The 18,119-nt window shown below is 39.8% G+C and overlaps 1 protein-coding gene across 1 annotated transcript in view; it reads right to left on the minus strand.

Moving 5' to 3' along the window:
- The window catches only part of LOC139695781 (lutropin-choriogonadotropic hormone receptor-like), a 484,244-nt gene extending 469,913 nt beyond the window's left edge, over positions 1–14,331 (minus strand). The window contains exon 1 of the mRNA XM_071594568.1: positions 14,010–14,331. Coding sequence (XP_071450669.1) covers positions 14,010–14,305 — 296 coding nt within the window. The 5' untranslated portion in view covers positions 14,306–14,331. The remainder of the gene's footprint in view (positions 1–14,009) is intronic.
- Positions 14,332–18,119: the final 3,788 nt, after the last annotated feature.

Below are 18,119 nucleotides of genomic sequence, written 5' to 3' on the forward strand. Positions count from 1 at the left end.
ACTATTGGAACCGTTAACGCTAAAAGGACTAGTAAACCATGGATCACGAATGAGATGATTACAAAGATGGAAGAACGGCGAAAATGGAAGAATGTAAAAACAGAATTAGGCAAAATGAAGTACAAAGAATTAAACAATAAATTGAGGCGGGCAACAAATAAAGCAAAAGAAGCATGGTGCAAGATGCAGTGCGAGGATATGGAAAGTCTGCAGAGGAAGGGGGAAATCGGTGCGCTGTATAGCAAAGTTAAATCGTTATCGGGAAGTAAGAAAGGGAGATCTATGCTAACAGTCAGAGATACGGCGGGTAAGGTAATAGTTGACACAGGAAAGATCCTAGAGAGATGGAAGGAGTATATAGAAGAACTGTAGAGTAAAGAACTACTACCAACAATGTTTAACATTGAAAAAGAATATGGCGTAGAGGAAACCAGCTTAGGTCCAGGCATACTCGACGATGAGATAGAAGGGCATTAAGGGAGATGAAGCTAAATAAGGCTGTTGGAATGGATAACATTCCCGCGGAACTATTAAAATGTTAAGAAAATATGGGAGGAAGAGGCTATATGGGCTGATTCGTAGTATTTATGAGGAAGGAATCTAGCCGGGAGACTTCGTGAGATCAGTTTTAGTTCCTATTCCGAAAAAGGTAAAGGCTACATCATATGAGGACTATAGGACAATATGTTTTATAAGGCACGCAGCTAAAGTTATTTTCAGGATCATAAACAAAAGGATAGAAACTAATGAAAATATTTCAAAAAATAGGAATAGATTGGAGGGAAAGGAGGCTAATCCGCAACCTGTACATGTCTCAGACTGCTCAGGTACGAGTGGGGAACGGCGAGTCCGGTTGGGCAGTGTTAGGAAGAGGTGTAAGGCAGGGTTGCCCATTATCACCGCTACTGTTCAACGTATATTCAGAGGAAATGATTAAAAAGGCATGGGAACAACTGGAGGTAGGAATGAAAGTAGGCGGGGAATTCGTGAAATCAGTTAGGGTTACTGATGACCAAGCTATAGTTTGTCAGTCAGCCAAGGGGTTGCAAGCATTGCTGAGTGAATTGGAAATTCAGTGCGAACGGTATGGGATGAGAATAAATAATAATAGAACAAAGGTTATGAGATTTTCTAAAATGAAAAAGGCTAAGCTAAACATTAAAATAGGAGGGCAAAGCTAGAGCAGGTAGAACAGTTTACGTATCTCGGAAGTGTTTTAGACCAACAAGGTCAAAGTAGTAGGGACGTAAGGAGAAGAATTGCGCTAGGCAAAGAGGCTTTCACAAGGAGGAGGGAGTTGATGACAGGGACGTTGAGTAAGGATGTTAAGAAAAGACTCGTAAAAACTTTGATATGGAGCGTAGCCATGTACGGTGCGGAAAAGTTGTCATTGGAGCAGGAGGATAGACGTAGACTGGAGGCTTTTGAAATGTGGGTTTGGAGAAGAATGGAGGAGGTGAAATGGACAGAGAAGAAAACAAATGAAGAAGTACTTGGTATGGTGGGCGAAGAGAGGGGTTTATTGGGAGCAATCCTATGGAGGCAGGAAAAGTGGATGAAGGGGGTATTGACCGAAAGTGGGGTATTGAAGACTGTAATTGAGGGGAGAATGTTAGGCAAACGAAGAAAGGGAAGGAATAGGATTGGAATGTTGGACGGGATGATGGGAGGAAGAAAGTACTCAGAGGTGAAGAGGGACCTGATGTAGAGTAGGGCGTTGCGTTTTGCTGGGGGTCACAAATCATTTAATTAGTAATTTTGTCCATCCAAAATCCTACCTTAACCGGTAGTTTGTCTAATAAAAATAATAATAATGTAATGGCTTATAACAACTTGCATTTCTTTGAAAAATATTTACTTTAAGTAATTTCAATTTTCATAGGCATAAGTTGTTGGCTTTTCCACTCAGAAACGCGATTATAAAATGAACGCTCATCGCAAATATGCAAGTCTCAGAATGTAAGTGGAAGTTTGCAGCAGGACTTGCACTGCTGCTATAATTGAGGTTTATAACAATTGCAACAAAAACTAAATGCATGATTATTTATATTTATGGTTAACTACTCAAATGAAAATGTAAAACCCCGCAGGGACATTGAGTGGACTGGGTACTTCAATTATTTTAGCATTAGAAAAAAACATTTCTGAATAATGTTCATTGTTATTAATTTTCTGAGACTCGCTTTGCGTTGGGAAGGAACCAGGAGACTAATGGAAGATATCCAATTGAAATAAACACCTCATTCTCAACGTCAACGTTTATGAGTCATGAAATGCAACACTCCATACAATTGCTCATTTATCCTCGATTTACTTCTACGCATACGAATTCTAGAGATTAATCCACTCCTGAAAAAGTAGAGGGACGTCTTAATAGTTTCACTGTGTTAAAGATTACGTGTATCAACCAGAGTTGGGCAAAAAACGTTTTTTACTTTCCACACGTATAGCTGCTTCCACACTTACGTATAGCTGTTTTTTTTTTAAATGTAACTTTCAATTTTCTTCGTAGGAAGTGTTAACGCAATCAAAATACTTTGATCATTTCCAGTATGATCAAAGTAATTCTTATAAATTTTAAACTGAAAAATCTAGATATTTCTTATGGGTCAGGAAATATGGTAATTGTCAGGTACTTTAATGAGCAAGAATGCCGGGTTAAATAAATTCTCCATACTAGGATAATTAACACTGGGTGCCTCCTGATATGTGTCTGTATTGTCAAGTGCGCATAGAATAAAAAAACACATAAACACTGTAAATCATCAACCCGAAGGTCAGTTTGGTAGGTTATGGCAGAGTTCACCCAGTACTGAGCCCTATTAAGTATTATGGCAGGCGAGGAAAGGGATTTGTGTGGAGAAATCCTAAGGAGGCAGGAAAAATGTATAAAGGGCGTATTGATCGGCAGTGTGATGCTGAAAATTGTAATAGAAAGGAAAATGTTAGGCAAACGAGGAACGGGCAGGAACAGAAGGAAGTAACAGAGATGGAGAGGGACTTAATGTAGAATAGGTTGCTGGTTGTGTTTTATTAGGAGCCACAAGATATTTATTTGGCAGTTGTGTCCACCCAAAAACTACCTTAACCGGTAGATTATTTAACAAAAATAATATATACATGCATATATATATATATATATATATATATTTATATATTTATATATATATAAACTTTGACAGCACCAAACAATATAAGAACACATAAAATGATCACTCACACGTTATTTCTTGATCATTTCGACGGAATTCAGCTCCGTCTTAATCAAATTGCAGCTGAATTCCGTCGAAATGATCAAGAAAAAACGTGTGAGTGATCAAATTATGTGTTCTTATATTGTTTGTTGCTGTCAAAGTTTGTTATTCAACACTTCCGTGTTACTTCGACGAAATCTCTCTCTCTCTCTCTCTCTCTCTCTCTCTCTCTCTCTCTCTCTCTCTATATATATATATATATATATATATATATATATATATGTAATAACTAATGTAATAAGTAATGATCTGATCTACCAGTATAATATTTTGCCTTTAATATGTGTTTAAAATCCTCAAATGAGTTATGTCTCGATAAGTGAGAATTTTTTGATTACATTTGGAATGATGGTTTTCATCTTTAACGTTCCATATTATAATATATATGTATAACATGGTCGTACTAAAGAATTCCATTAAATTTGAAGTATTTTATTTTCAAAATCCTTACTACAATATTTCACCACGCTCATCCTTGTGACAAATGCAAAATTTGAAAGGTTTTCTCCGCTTAAAACATGGTAAATTAATTCATAGCGGACACACGATTCTACAAATAGTGGTTTATCGGCGTGCGTCCAAAACGACGGACAAGGGTTTCGTGACCGCAAACGTCAACTCAATTTTACCTTTGCCAAACGGGTTAACAATGGATCATAGTATTTCCACACCCCGTGAATATACAGATAACCGGCTCCAGAGCCACGAGGTTTGAATAGTCATTCTCATTTCATCACTAATCTCCATTTCGAATGCAAAGTGTTGAAGTGCCAGGAGTTTGCGGACGAGAGCCCATGACAATGATCGTGGCATGGAAACCCAGCTTTAATTTGCTTCAAACAAAAATCTACCCCTTATTATTTGATTTATGTATGTTCCTATTGCCCCTAATTCGTGCTCCGGAAACCTATCTCACATTGTATACATAAATTTCGGTAAACTTTAGGATGAAGTGTATTTTTACGCGCTGGAAAATGTGCGCACTAGAATTAAACTGCAGTTTTAAAGCAGTATGAATGAAAAGACACGTCATTTTTAAGTTATTATTGGGAACATTTGTCAATTTTGAAGTTATTCCTACATCCTTCTGGATTAAATCCAATTATTGAGTGATCTCCCCCGGTATATTGCTCATCTGAGAAAAGTGCTGATTCTGGAAGACTCCGCGAGTTCATTTCTGGCTCAAAAAATACCGAATGAAATTTTAACTAGGTCAATAACGATTTTGAGATTTAATATATATCAAGCGGCTGACGGACCACATTTGATGCTACGTTCTCCCTCTTAACTCACAGAGCTTGATATATTCTCATTATTAATGCTTAAAACCGCCAAGGCTAAAATTTTTAATGGGAAGGGAATGTTTATGAATGTAATTTGTCATTTCATTAGATTAAGATATGCATTATTTTAAATTATGAAAAGCACAGAAGCTATAAATGCCCACAAAATCTGAATGTGTTGACACTGGATGTTTATTTTAAAATTAAAATCCGCAACGCATTAAAAGTGAGTGAAACTGATTAGTTTAAATTGAAACACGGAACATTTGGAAAAAAATTCAGTAAATATTTCTGTAATTCAAAATATAATGCTATGCAACAAACAAATTTCCCTGTGCTGCTTCTGTCATGTTAAAAATAAGATTACCGGACGTAATTCAAGGTAGGATATTTAGGAAATTTGGCCAAAGCGCTTCCATTTCATCCTTCACTATTCCTTTGTCTCGATCTTTCTTCATATTTTTTAATTCTAAGGAAAATATTGGTACAAAATGCATAAAGATGCAGTCGTACAGAAGTGTAGATTCGTTAAAAATTGTTATGATAAAAACACAAGTGTGACAGGTCTCTTAGGGGATTTAGGCTGGGAACCACTTGAAGTGCGGAGAGAACAAGCGAGGCTAAGGCTTTTAGAAAGGTTCAGAACAAACGAGTTTAACTATGACACTGAAGGAATTATTATGGCCCCACACTACTTAGGTAGATCAGACCACAAAGATAAACTAAGGGAGATAGATTCCAAGACAGATAGGTACAAATACTCATTCTTTCCCCGAACAATCAGAAATCATAATAGCAAGAAACCGAAGTCACTTTAGAAATATTAAAAACGTTGAATTTACAAGTCGGAACAAAATTAAACACTATAGAGATGTTAGGTATACTTTCAGGTGCATGTGTATGTTAGTTGGTAGTTTGAGTGTTTGCATGTGTGTGGGGTGTAAGTGTTCATGCATGAATGTATGCCATGTTTTGTTTTTTTATATATATGATTTTGTCGTTATTGCATGCGGTTTTTTTTTCTTTTTCTTTTCTAAATTACGGGTGGTGTCCTAGCACCCCTCGCCACACGCCCTTGCGGCGGCTTGCGGGGTATTAAGTAGATGTAGATGTAGAAGTGTCCGGGTACCAAAAATGTTCCATGATAATAGGTGAGGGTGATAAAACCACCAGGGTGATAAAACGTTTAGGTCAAAACATTGCCCCGTACCTTGAATTTATATTTAATAAATCCCTCACAGAGTGCAAAGTCCCTGAGAATTGGAAACCGCGCAAATAACGCCTATTTTTAAAAGTGGTGTCAGGGAGGACCCCAGTAATTACAGACCTATATCTCTCACTTCTATCTGTTGCAAAATCTTAGAGCACATAGTTGTCAGCTCAATAATGAGACACTTTGATAACATTAACTTTTTAAGTGACAATCAACACGGATTCAGGAAAGCCCGCTCATGCGAAACCCAATTAAGATTATTTACACATGACTTACTTTTATCGGGTGAGAGAGGTAGGCAAGTGGATGCCATCTTCTTAGATTTTCAAAGGGCATTTTATAAGGTTCCACATGGTAAACTCATTCATAAATTAAAGGTCGCAGGTATAAACAAGGGTGCAATAAATTGGGTTGAAGATTTTCTTTCAGAGCGGGAACAAAGGGTAGTCCTTGACGGCGCTAGTTCCGACAGCGTTCGAGTCACGTCGGGGGTTACTCAGGGAAGTGTGATCGGGCCGTTGCTTTTCTTGATTTTTATTAACGATTTGAACCGCGAAGTGAAAAGTAAAATTAGGATGTTCACGGATGACACGGTGATCTATCGGGAGATACCTGGGGATGAGGACCGTTTTATTCTAGCGCATGATTTAGATTGCATTCCTAAATGATGTTCTAACCGGAGATTGTCATTAAATGATAATGAATGTTCGGTGGTAAATTGGATTTATTAGACGCATTGTCGACAAAAGTGACTCGATGGTCAAGGAATGTTGTTACCACGCTCTCGTAAGGTCTCATTTAGAATACGTATGTAACGTATGGGATCCGAGTGAAAAAGGCCTCATTCGGAAAATTGATAAGGTTCAACGCTGGGCAGCCCGTTTTGTTAAAAATTCTTACGATAAAACGCAAAGCGTCACCGAAATGCTTATGGAGTTGGAGTGGGAATCATTAGAAGAGAGACAATTAAATGCAAGATTGACATTATTGAATAAATCCGATCCGTGCGTTTCAGTATCGAGGTCTCGCAAATTATTCGCACTCCTACATACATTGGTCGCTTGGATCATGCATATAAAATTCGGGAAATAGATGCCAGAACTAGCAGACTCAAGGACTGCTTCTTCCCACGGGCAATAGGGATAGCAACTGCAGGGTTATAGATAGCAAAAATTCCACTTGCCACGCTCAGCGTCTAGGGAATAATTAGTTCTACTTAAATGCCTACTCTTTTACTAACCTCGTATGTTTTGTTATCATAACCCATAGCCCATTACCGAATGACCTCATTAGTGTTCTGTTCATCTGTTTTTAAGTCTCCCTTTCAATCCCTCGTCCCTCGTCCCCGGGGGGAAATTCCTACTACCTGCAACGTTGGGTTGCATCCCTGCCTTTTACAGTCTCCTCGGGGGGTAGAGTGTTTTAAGTTGCATGTGCCTGTTGTGGTGGAGTTTCGCATTCTTGCTTGTTGTCGCATCCTGGCTTGCGTGTTGTTGGATGGCTTTCGTGCTGCATCCTGGGGTACATCATGCAAACACATATACCATTAACAAACATCCTGTTGTTTGTTGGTTTATGGTATGTGTGTTTGCATTAGTGTTGGACGACATGATTTTTGCATGAGTGTGTGTGCTCCTGTGGGTGTAATTTTACATGTTGTTATTTTGAATGTGGTTTTGTTCCTTTTTACGGCTGGTGAACCAACACCATCCGCCGCACGCCCTTGCGGCGGCTTGCGGGGTATTATGTAGATGTATGTGTAGAAGTGTCAAGTCAATCGCAGCCTCGATGCACAGCTAAATTTGTGTAAGGTCAATAAGACAATTAATATCCCTTGCAAAAAAAATGTATTTATCTTTTTCACTACCAATTAAATGGTAAAGTGAGTTTTGGTAACCAACAATGAAATATTGTCATGAGCATCAATGAAAATTTAGTTAAAATATAAATAGTGTCCAGAAGTACATTGAAAACACTCGATGACACCTAAAATCCTAAATGCTTTTCAGAGATTTATTACAGAAAACGGAATTGGATAATATTTGTATCAATGGGAATACATTTTGCTATTTAATATTTTGCCACGACTATTTGATTAGAAAGGTCAAAACTCGCCAGCTCCTTGCTCCAAAACTGTTCATTCTCGCATTGCGCATTAGATAAAAATTATTCTTGATGTCAGAAATCAATTGATGTATCCCATTTTCAGAGAAAACGTGTGTTGAAAATGCAGGTGTCCGGTTATACAGATTACATCCAGTGATAAATGTCCAATTTGAATTAACTCACCTTAAATGATATATCACTCGCGGATTGACATGTATAGTTACTTCCCGAAAGCACGACCTGTGGCTGTTTTGGTAGATCGTTTACGTTAATTAGGAAGAGTAATGGCCCTAGAACACTGTCTTGTGGAACTCCTGCTAAAACGCTCGCCAAATTTGAAAATGTAATTTTACTTTTTGAATTCTGCCTCTAAGAAAATTTTTTATCCATTGTTTTACCCTCAAATCCGATGGTAACGAATCCAACTTTAAAAATAATTTATCGTGAGGCACTCTGTCGAAAGCTGCCGAAAAATCAACAATTACTGCATCAACATCCTCTCCCTCATCTATTGCGTCGCCGATATATTGGCTAAATCCCAAAAGGTGCATTTCAGACGAGTAGCCCGTTCTAAACTCATGTTGGTGTTTGAATAGCCACCTATCTCTTGTCCACCATTCCCGAATGTAGTCAGCGATTCTTTTTTCCATTATTTTCCAAGTAAGGCGAAAGTTATAGCAAGAGTTTATGATATAAAAACTGCTGATTAATGTTATTCACGTGACTATACTCCAAGGAAAGTTCAAAGATGAGGAAGGTTTCATTCCGAGGATTCCCATTATCCCCACAAATATGCATTTTGAGTTCAAGCGAATTCAATTTCAAATTCGTGTGGTATTCGCGATGGCGATTAACAAATCACAAGGCCAATCGTTTAGTGTTTGTGGTCTTAATCTAGAAAACCCATATTTTTCTCATGGTCAATTATATGTGGCATGTTCACGCGTTGGTAAACTGTCCACTTTATTTGTTCTTGTGCCTGATAAAAAACGATTACTGCATCAACATCTTCATCATCGCCGATATATTGGCTAAATCCCAAAAGCCGTGTTTCACACGAGTATCCCGTTCTAAACTCATGTTGGTGTTTGAATAGCCATCTACCTCTTGTCCTCCATTCCCGAATGTAGTCAGCGTTTCTTTTTTCCATTATTTTGCGAACAACTAAGGTTATGCTTACCGGTCTATAATTGTTGGCTATTGTTTTGGCTGGATTCCTGTGATGGCAGCAGTCAATAGTCTCGATCAATATAAATGAATGTCATCGTCAGCCATTCATGCAATATGGAATATAAGGGATGATAATACCTTAAAAATTTCTTTGGATATCTTAGAGCCCCAAATATCTGTATAATGTGACTATTATCTGTCTTTGAAATATAATTAAATAAATATGGCCTAAAGAATTAGCTGAAAAGTAGTTGGCCCAGCCGATTGCTGCTATTTAACTAGTTTCACAAATATTTCCTCAGCAATGAATAAATAAACTAAGCATGCGTATGAGTATTACCTTGCTAAATATTTCATGATGAACTTTTCTCAAAATTAAATTGAAATATTTATTACATGGCTCGTATTTAATTGCAAATGCTTCAAATATCGTTACTCCTTTTTTTTAATTATTTTATTTGCTGTTAAAAATAATTCAAAGTTTTCACCTTCATTTGCAAAATTCTAAGATTGACGGGTATTGCTAGCAGAAAAGTATATAAAGGTTACCGCAAGGATCATCTTGTAGAAGGTCGGATTCATGATCATCACCGATTTGTAGCATCAAAAAATCTACACCGACTATTCATGCAGTTTCAAATAGATCCTGAATTTTTACGTTGAAGTATTAAGTAAGCTCGTCTAATATTAGGAAAAAAACTGGTGAACAGGAAACTTAACATTTCGAATTAATAGGTTTAGCTACCCGTTGTCTTTTTTATCAAATACATACATTTAATTTTTAACAGGGAAATAGTTGACTCCTTAAATACCCTCATACATGGATAGGCAAAAACAGGCAGACCAAGAGCAAAGAGCAATGATGTGTCCATTGTTGTTCAATTAAAAAATGCAACAGAAATAAATTTTAAAATCAGAAAGTAGTGTTTTGAAATTTCATCAACTTTGTGTCCGATATACTAGTATCAAATGAATTATTAAAATTATGGGGAATTGGATGCAACATTATATTTCAACATTTTTTAAACATTCAAAGAGAAATAATATCAATAAACATTTTTAGTACGTGTAATGATAGTTCTAGATTTTACTTTATACATTTTAAAATATTAGTGAAATTTAATGTTTTACTGGAAAAATCTGACCGAAATGCCAGAGACTGAATTTTTTACCAATAATATGTGTTCATGGGTTTTTCCTCTATTTTAGAGCATAAAAAAGCTTTTCACCATTCTTACGATAGAGTACGATAAGGAATCCATCCTTCATGTAAAGCTTTCTTGAACGCGAATCTGATTATCAATTGCCAAGTCAAGATTTTTTTAAGGTATATGGGCGCACATGTCATTACTCAAGATCCAGAATTCGATCAATGTCCATTTTAAATCAAATTTTTAAGGAGAAGACGACAAGATGTGAGCGGAAGGCTAAATAAATTCATATTATTCATGACCCCGCAAATAGTCTCTTAAAGCAAACAAGCTATACATTCAGTAAGACCAGAGGTGGAAAGTAAAGACTTGAAAACGTTCTAGCCAGGTGAAGGAAAGAATAAGGCAATATAGGTTCAAGAATGTGAGTCTTCAGTGTTTTCCCATTACTTCAATGCTAAGAGAAATTACAACTTGTTTTGGCGCCACCGTAAGAAATAATGGAATATGTAAATTGAACATTACAAAATAGCACGAGTAGAGAATTGGATGCACTTTAAGATCCTTTATGGTTGGTACGTATACGCTTGTTTACGTAATTTTGGAGAAAACTTCAATCAAAGAAACAATATAATTATTTTTATATTTTTCACATTGCGTTATGGAGTAGAAAAACATACTTTATGAATCCGAACATAAGTGGAGAAGAATACATTCACCGAAATTTAAAACCGAGTAGTTCGCTACGCATACCAACAAACTTATATTTGACTAGGAATGTTCCAATATGAAGGATAAAACGTTTTAAAAATAATTCATGGAAATGGTTAAGATGAAAGTGCAACATTATGCATATCCTAGTACTTCTTTCAGTGCACATAATGTGCGCATAAAATACTCAAAAATATTGATTTTTAAATAACTAACTTGAAATGTTTTGTGAATTCCATATTTACTCTCATAAAAAAATCGCAAATGGGGGTGAAACGAAGTATTTATATTTTCTCAAAGGGTTGGTGCCTTTAAAGGGAATTTATTGGAGAATATTTCCAATGACCTTTGGAAAAATCATCATTGCTACATCTGTGACTGGCCAAAATATAATGTTCTAGGGGATCCTGCAGCTTGAGGAACTAGTTGCAAATATTTCATTCAAATATTTCTAGTAATGTGAGTAAACCAAAACATAGATGAGGCATATTTGAAAAAATAATTGGTGGTCTTGCATTTATTTTAATGTACCTTCCATGTCTGTTACAAAAAGGCTTCATATCCATTTCTTTGACTAGTAGGTTTAACACTCCATTCTGTAGCTTTATCCTGCCATTGCTGTTCATCGCCAATGACTTCAGTACACGTAGGCGCAGAATTATACCGTCGCGATCACCCCTTTCGTGTGAACGAACATAAAAAGTCGATAACCTGCACCTGAGATCTTACAAAAGATAGCGCAAAACTCATCTGACACTTTGGCATTTCTCCGCATTCGTACCTACGAAAGATTAGTTTGTCTCCCGGTGTAAAGAGCAAGACTAACCTCGTTAGATTAATTTTAGTCACTTTTGATTATTCAACTTGAGTTCCAGAAGATATGCACAAGAGTGACGTTTTCAGAATTTATATCGGTCATTTTATTCGAAAATATCTCAAAAATAAGGCTTATCAGTGAAAATTGTTAATCTAGATTAGCCATGATTTAACAATTTATTTCTGAAGTCTAATTGAAATTGCAATCAAAGGTAGCAGGAAGACTTCACAAAGATGCTGCTGTAAGGTACTTTTCTCATGTACCTTGTTTTAAACTGTGAATTCTATTCATAATCTATTTTCTGGTATAGCAATTCAATATCACGAGTAACAGTTCTCAAGTATTCTTACATCATACAGGTATGAGTATTTAAATTGATCCTATCATTTTACAAACGGTCATTATCCATGGATGCACATCGAGGGGATTAATATACGTAGGAAGAAAATTAATTCGATTTTTGCCGAGTACCGCGAAATTGGATTTCAAAGCCTCGGAGAAATCTCATATATTAAAAAATTTCTTAAGCAAAAAATCGTATTTTAAGTCCAAATTGAATATTAAAAATGCAATCATTGACCAGCGTCAGAAAATCATAACTTAAATGAACGGTCATTGAAAATTTTATCTAACAGTCTTTTTTTCAATTTCCTAAAGAGAAATAATTCGTGCGGAACAACGCAGCTTGGTCAGCGTGCTGCGTCCAGAATTGGTTCAGATAAAATGCTCGTGGACTAGTTCCCAACCTGGGAAGCTGTCCCCGGGGGCATCATTGCTACCCTCGACTAATTTGAGTCAGTAAGGAGCAAAGAAGCTCTAATAACCCGAGGAAATCTTCTTGAATATATTTAGTAAGGCGCCAGGCGCTCTTGCCTCATTTTCTCAAGAGCTGTGGAAACCACACCAAGGAATATCGTCGTCTTCCCTGAACAGGGATAAGTTGTGGGACGAAAACACTAGTGAATCTAAACTCTCTCCGCTCCATACCGTACTAAGGCAATGTCTGTTGGCCAATGCTTTGACCTTAGCGTTCGCATTACCTACTAGGGAGTCGATGTCTGAAATAACCGGTTGAAATACGAAAGCCGTTCAAAAAATAACTAACGATTTTAAATAAAATATGAGCCTAGGGACAAGGCAAAGTTTTATTTTATCCATTTGAAAGCACATTTTTAAACTGTTATTACAAATCTGCCACCTTACCGTTTAGCCACTTGGTTACACCAACATGCTAGTCTGCCTCCCTGTTTTAGAGCTGTATTGCAAGCCACGTCTAGCGAGATAGTCATAATCTAAATCGATGATTTCCATGAATATTTTCATTGATTTCCAGCGTCAGTCCATCCATCACAATGCTGGACCGTCCACTGCGGTCCTTGTGAACATTAATCCGACCATTTTTAAATTGAATGCACAAATGCCTCACTCCAACTTCACTCATTATTCCGTCTCCGTACACTTCACAAAGTTGCTTCTGAGTTTCAATTGGCTTGTGGTTTCGTTCAAGAAAAATCCTTATTACAGATCTCACTTCACAACTTGCAGGATTTTCTATTGTAGTGCACATTTTATTAGTTAGCAGTGAGCAAAGTAGAATAACCACAGACCGCATACTACAACCGAAGGTTGTCTTGGTGTCTAAAGGTTCCTACTGTAAGTAGGGACGTTTAGACACGATGATGATGATGGTAGCTCTAGCCTTACCCACCGACCCGCTATGCCGAAACGTAAGTTAATTTCAGGACAACTCTCGTATATCCATGCAAAACGTTATTGAAATTTAGCTAAGCTAAAAACAAAGTAGACATGACTCCATGCAACAAGACATTCCGAAGGTGAAATCAAAAGTAGAAATGGAGTTAAGCTGAAATTACACTCCAGCAGTTTCGAAGTGTAGAAATCGTTCACCTCAACCGGGATTTATACCCGGATCCCTTAAAGTCTTAAACTCCATAATTTTAGTAGAAATATTATTTTTCTTATCTCCTTCTAAACTAGTGTAATCTCTGGGAGTGCCAAAATTAAATTAGCTCAATTCGATTTCCAGTGACTCTACAATAAAAGCGGCAAATAGCTGTCCATAAGAATTCTTCAATTGTATTTTCCAGCAAAAATCAGTAGGTTCAGTAAATGCCTCAAAATCTATGCATCTGAAAATATGTACTAAGAGTTTTTCAGGGAAATTTGGATCATCACCTCCCGGGTCATAGACCCCCCATAGTAGTCATTTCAAATGAGATCAACCAACTCTCAGGGAATGGTCTATTTTAAATTAAGGATGAGATTTTTAGAGCTTTAACTCACATCCGGCTGACGTCCCTGGTCAGATTCCCGGGCACATCCACGATGTCATCCCCGCTGCACCGGCATTCCACCTCCAACTCCTTGCCGTCCTCGGTCGTGTTCCAGCAACCGCTCTGCAGAAGGAGCCTCTCCAGGGACTCCGAGTCCCTCTTTTCTTCGTCGGCCGTACCAAACATGGGGGTCAGCCACCCCCCAAAGGCCCCGTCGGGTCCCCCGTCGTGTGACTCGCCGCCCGAGAAGGCCGGGGGGGGTCCCTCCGAGGGGTACGGGTCTTCCACGCTGTACACGTCGCCCATGCCAAGGGCGCCGGACGTCGTGGCGATGGCCATGGCGGGGAATAGCAGGAGGAGCAGGGCGGAGGGGAAGATTGACTGGGAGCCCTGACGCCCCTTCTCCCCGCCTCGGGACACGCCCCCATTCTCCCTGAAATGAAAATGACAAGTTGACTAGTCGAATTGGCTGGAGGGAATTGAGTTCATAAGCATAAAGAAATGAAAAGTAAAGGAAAATAAATTAATATAGAACAATGGGAAAACAATAGGTTCTGGGGCAACTTAATTTAATGGAGAATTCAGACATTCCAATTCCAATTGCCAATAGTTAAACTTGAAACTGATAAACAGCTAATGATCTTAACCGACGATGGCCCAGAGATTCTGGGTTTTTTGGACTAATTATATTAACTGTAAGTTTAAGTGATCACGTCAACTATCTTTTGTGATTCGTTCAATAGTTTCAGCCTCAACTTTGTGGAAGTTATGACGCGGTATTTAATTCATAGATAAATTTTCCCCGATACCGCGAGACAAGGGAGGCCGTGACTCTACTTGTTTTGAGGGCGCCAGGCTAGCCGCATGGCTAGCCGCAGAGTCACGCCGCTGGCTGTCACCTGGCCCATCACACTCCTCGTCCCAGGGGAGGGCTCGCTCACCTTTGATGTGCCCCGGGGTGGGCAGCGGCTCTTCAGCTGAAATCACGAGGGACGCAAGGAGGCGCATAAAAATGGACTCCGACGAGTAAACTTCATAAGAACTATTTATTATCACAAGAAAAGGTGTGGGCGCTCCCAAGCAAACATGACGCGCGGTGCCGACGCCTGCTGGGCCACGATGTTGGGTGGCCGCTCGGCTGCAGCCGAAGATGGCCGCCTCGCTGTCGACTGCTGGCTCCCGATGTTCCGGTCGGGGCCTGCGGGGGGCCCACACGGCGAGGTCGGTTGCTGGCACGCGCACCCCCGGTGTTCGCAGGCTGTCGGTGACTCGACGATGATAGCACACGACCTTCTCTCTCGGGCATCTCACAACGAACTCTCCTTACCACGTGTTGGCCGGCACTCTCCGCGCGCGGCGCGCACCGCTCTTCTTTTTTTCTTACATACATTGTCGGCGCCCACAAATAGCGCCCCGCCGTTCTACGGCTCGCGAGAGGGGCGCGCGTATTCGAACTGGGCAAGTGACGCTGCGCCAAGCACAACGTCACATACCCCCTCCCTAAGCCGGACACTCGTCCGAGTGGACCGCTTACAAACGAGCCTGCAACTGAAACCTATGAACACAATATAATAACAACAATTTCACAGATTTCTACCAGTAGTTCACTCAGTTTTGAGATTCTGTCTTCAGCTATTGGATAGAAAATGGATAGCACAACTTTTTCTAATTTTAACCACATTCTCTATGAACATCAAGTAATACATTTGGTATGAACAAACTTTTGGCATGAATCTTTCATACATTCCAAGGGAATTTCTCACAAAATTTCAACAAAAGCATCACTCGCTCAGATAATTCACTCTATAAAAGGCAGTACGTCCTCAGCTCAAACACATCACACCTCGTTTGCAAACTTTCATTCACCACAATTCAAGGGCTATGTGCCATAACAACAATAATGTCCGACAGAGATTTTCACATCATTGAAAAATAAATCGCTCACTTTGACACACAGACAAGATAACATGAGGCAAACACACAATGCTGACCTATTGCATAATACCAAAATTCATAAGGAATTTTTTTGAGAGTGTGCTCCGTGGGCTTGGCGCTCGGAGGACTCACCACTTTGACGAGTGGATCTTGGTGCTATATATCTTTTCAAGTCACAATATCTACTTTCGCGTTTTGCTTATTGGAACGCGTTTCTACTATATAGACTGTTGGAGACAGTTTTTTTAGTATCGCGATTGGTCCTTCAAATTTAGGGGCTAGCTTGGCTGAAAACCTATCAATCCCACTGGACAGATGGTGGGTCCTACGCATTACCAGGTCTCCTACATTAAATTCGATGTTTCTTCTACCCTTATTATACGCTCGCGCCTGTTTTTCCTGAGCTTTCTCTATGTTCTCGGCTACTAGATCTCGTAATAAGCCTAACCTATCGGCCCTCTTTTTCCACGCTTGTGGATCCAATCTGCTCTCTATGCCTTCCCCCTTCTCAAGCTCGCGCCGCAAACTCTTCACTGGCAGTGGATGCCTTCCGAGGTTCAAGTAGGCTGGCGAGATCTTAGTCGAGGCCTGCTTCGCGGTGTTGACTGCATGCCTTAGTTCGTGTAAATGCTGATCCCAGTCTCTATGGTCTTTTTCTACAAACATCGCGATGGCCGTCTTCAGCGTTCGATTGGATCTTTCCACTGGGTTTGCCTGAGCATGGTATGGAGGCGTTGTTGTATGCGTTATTCCATACTCTGCCAATGCTTCTCTTACGCATTTGTTATCAAACTCTTTTCCATTATCTGTCAAGAGATACTCCGGCGTTCCCCAGCGAAATAGGACAAGCTCCTCAAGTGCTTTAACCACGTTGGCCCCTGTAGCAGCTCTGACCGACTTTAGCTCCACCCATCTTGAAAATAAGTCCTGAAAGACTATTAAGTACTTGTTCTTGGCTTTGCTAAGCGGAAACTCCATGAGATCTGCTGCTACGACGCTCCATGGTCTCTCTACCGTTCTTTTACCCAATAGTCCCTGAGGCGCTTGCTGCGACGTTTTGAACTGTTGACAGTCCTGACATTGCCTCACAAAGTTGTGAATGTCGTGATAGGCCCCTCTCCAATAGTAATCTCGTACGACTCGATCGAACGTCTTTTCCACTCCGAGGTGGCCCGATGAAGGTTCACAATGGGCATCCCTTATGACCCGCTCTCGACATTCTTTTGGAACCACGAGTTTCCAGCCCTCTTCACAATCAGCGATTGGATCGAGCAGCTCATCGTACTTGTAACGATACAAGTGGCCCGCTTCGACCTTCCAATTTTTATATCTCTCCGGATATTTGCTGACTTCCTCGACTCTGCGTTGGTAGTCCTCATCCTTTACTTCCGTAATTTCAGCGATCTTCTCTTCGCCAGATAGTTGCTCGTACATACGAGATAGTGCATCAGGCAAATCATGGATTTTACCTCGACGATGCACCACCTCGAAGTCCCACTGCTGCAACTCCAGCGCCCACCTCGCGAGCCTACCCGTAGGTTCCTTGAGGTTTCGCAGGTATTGGAGTGCGGAGTGGTCTGTGATCACGAGGAACTTGTAGCCCTCTAAATAAGGCCTTAGTTTTTTTATGGCCCATAGAATAGCTAACAACTCTCTCTCTGTCGTCGTATAGTTTTTCTCAGCTGATGTGAGAACTCGGCTGACATAAACGATTGGATGTTCTCCGTCCTCACTCACTTGAGAAAGAATACCTCCAATTGCTTCACTACTCGCATCAGTTTGTACAATGAAGGGTTTAGAGAAGTCCGGCCTTGCCAAGACCGGGGCTTCCGTAATGGCCCTTTTGTATGTCTCAAACGCTTTCTGCTGTTCCTCTGTCCATTCCCACTCTTGACCTTTGTGCAATAACTTGACCAATGGAAGCTTGATTTCCGAATCGTCCTTTATGAACCGAGCGTACCATCCAATCATACCAAGAAATCGTCTTAGTTGTTTGAGGTTAGATGGTGCTGGATAATTCACGACTGGAGCTATCTTTTCCGGATCTGGTCTAAGTCCCTCTGCGTCTAACAGATATCCAAGATATGCAGCCCTGGTACAACAAAACTCGCTCTTCTCCTTATTGATTACTAGCCCTGCCGTCACACTCGCTAAACTCACTCTAGGCGTGGACTCCACGCCGACT

Source organism: Hetaerina americana, unplaced genomic scaffold (genome assembly GCF_022747635.1).
Source record: "Hetaerina americana unplaced genomic scaffold, ioHetAmer1.1.p SCAF_63, whole genome shotgun sequence".
In the NCBI taxonomy this organism is placed as follows: domain Eukaryota; kingdom Metazoa; phylum Arthropoda; class Insecta; order Odonata; family Calopterygidae; genus Hetaerina; species Hetaerina americana.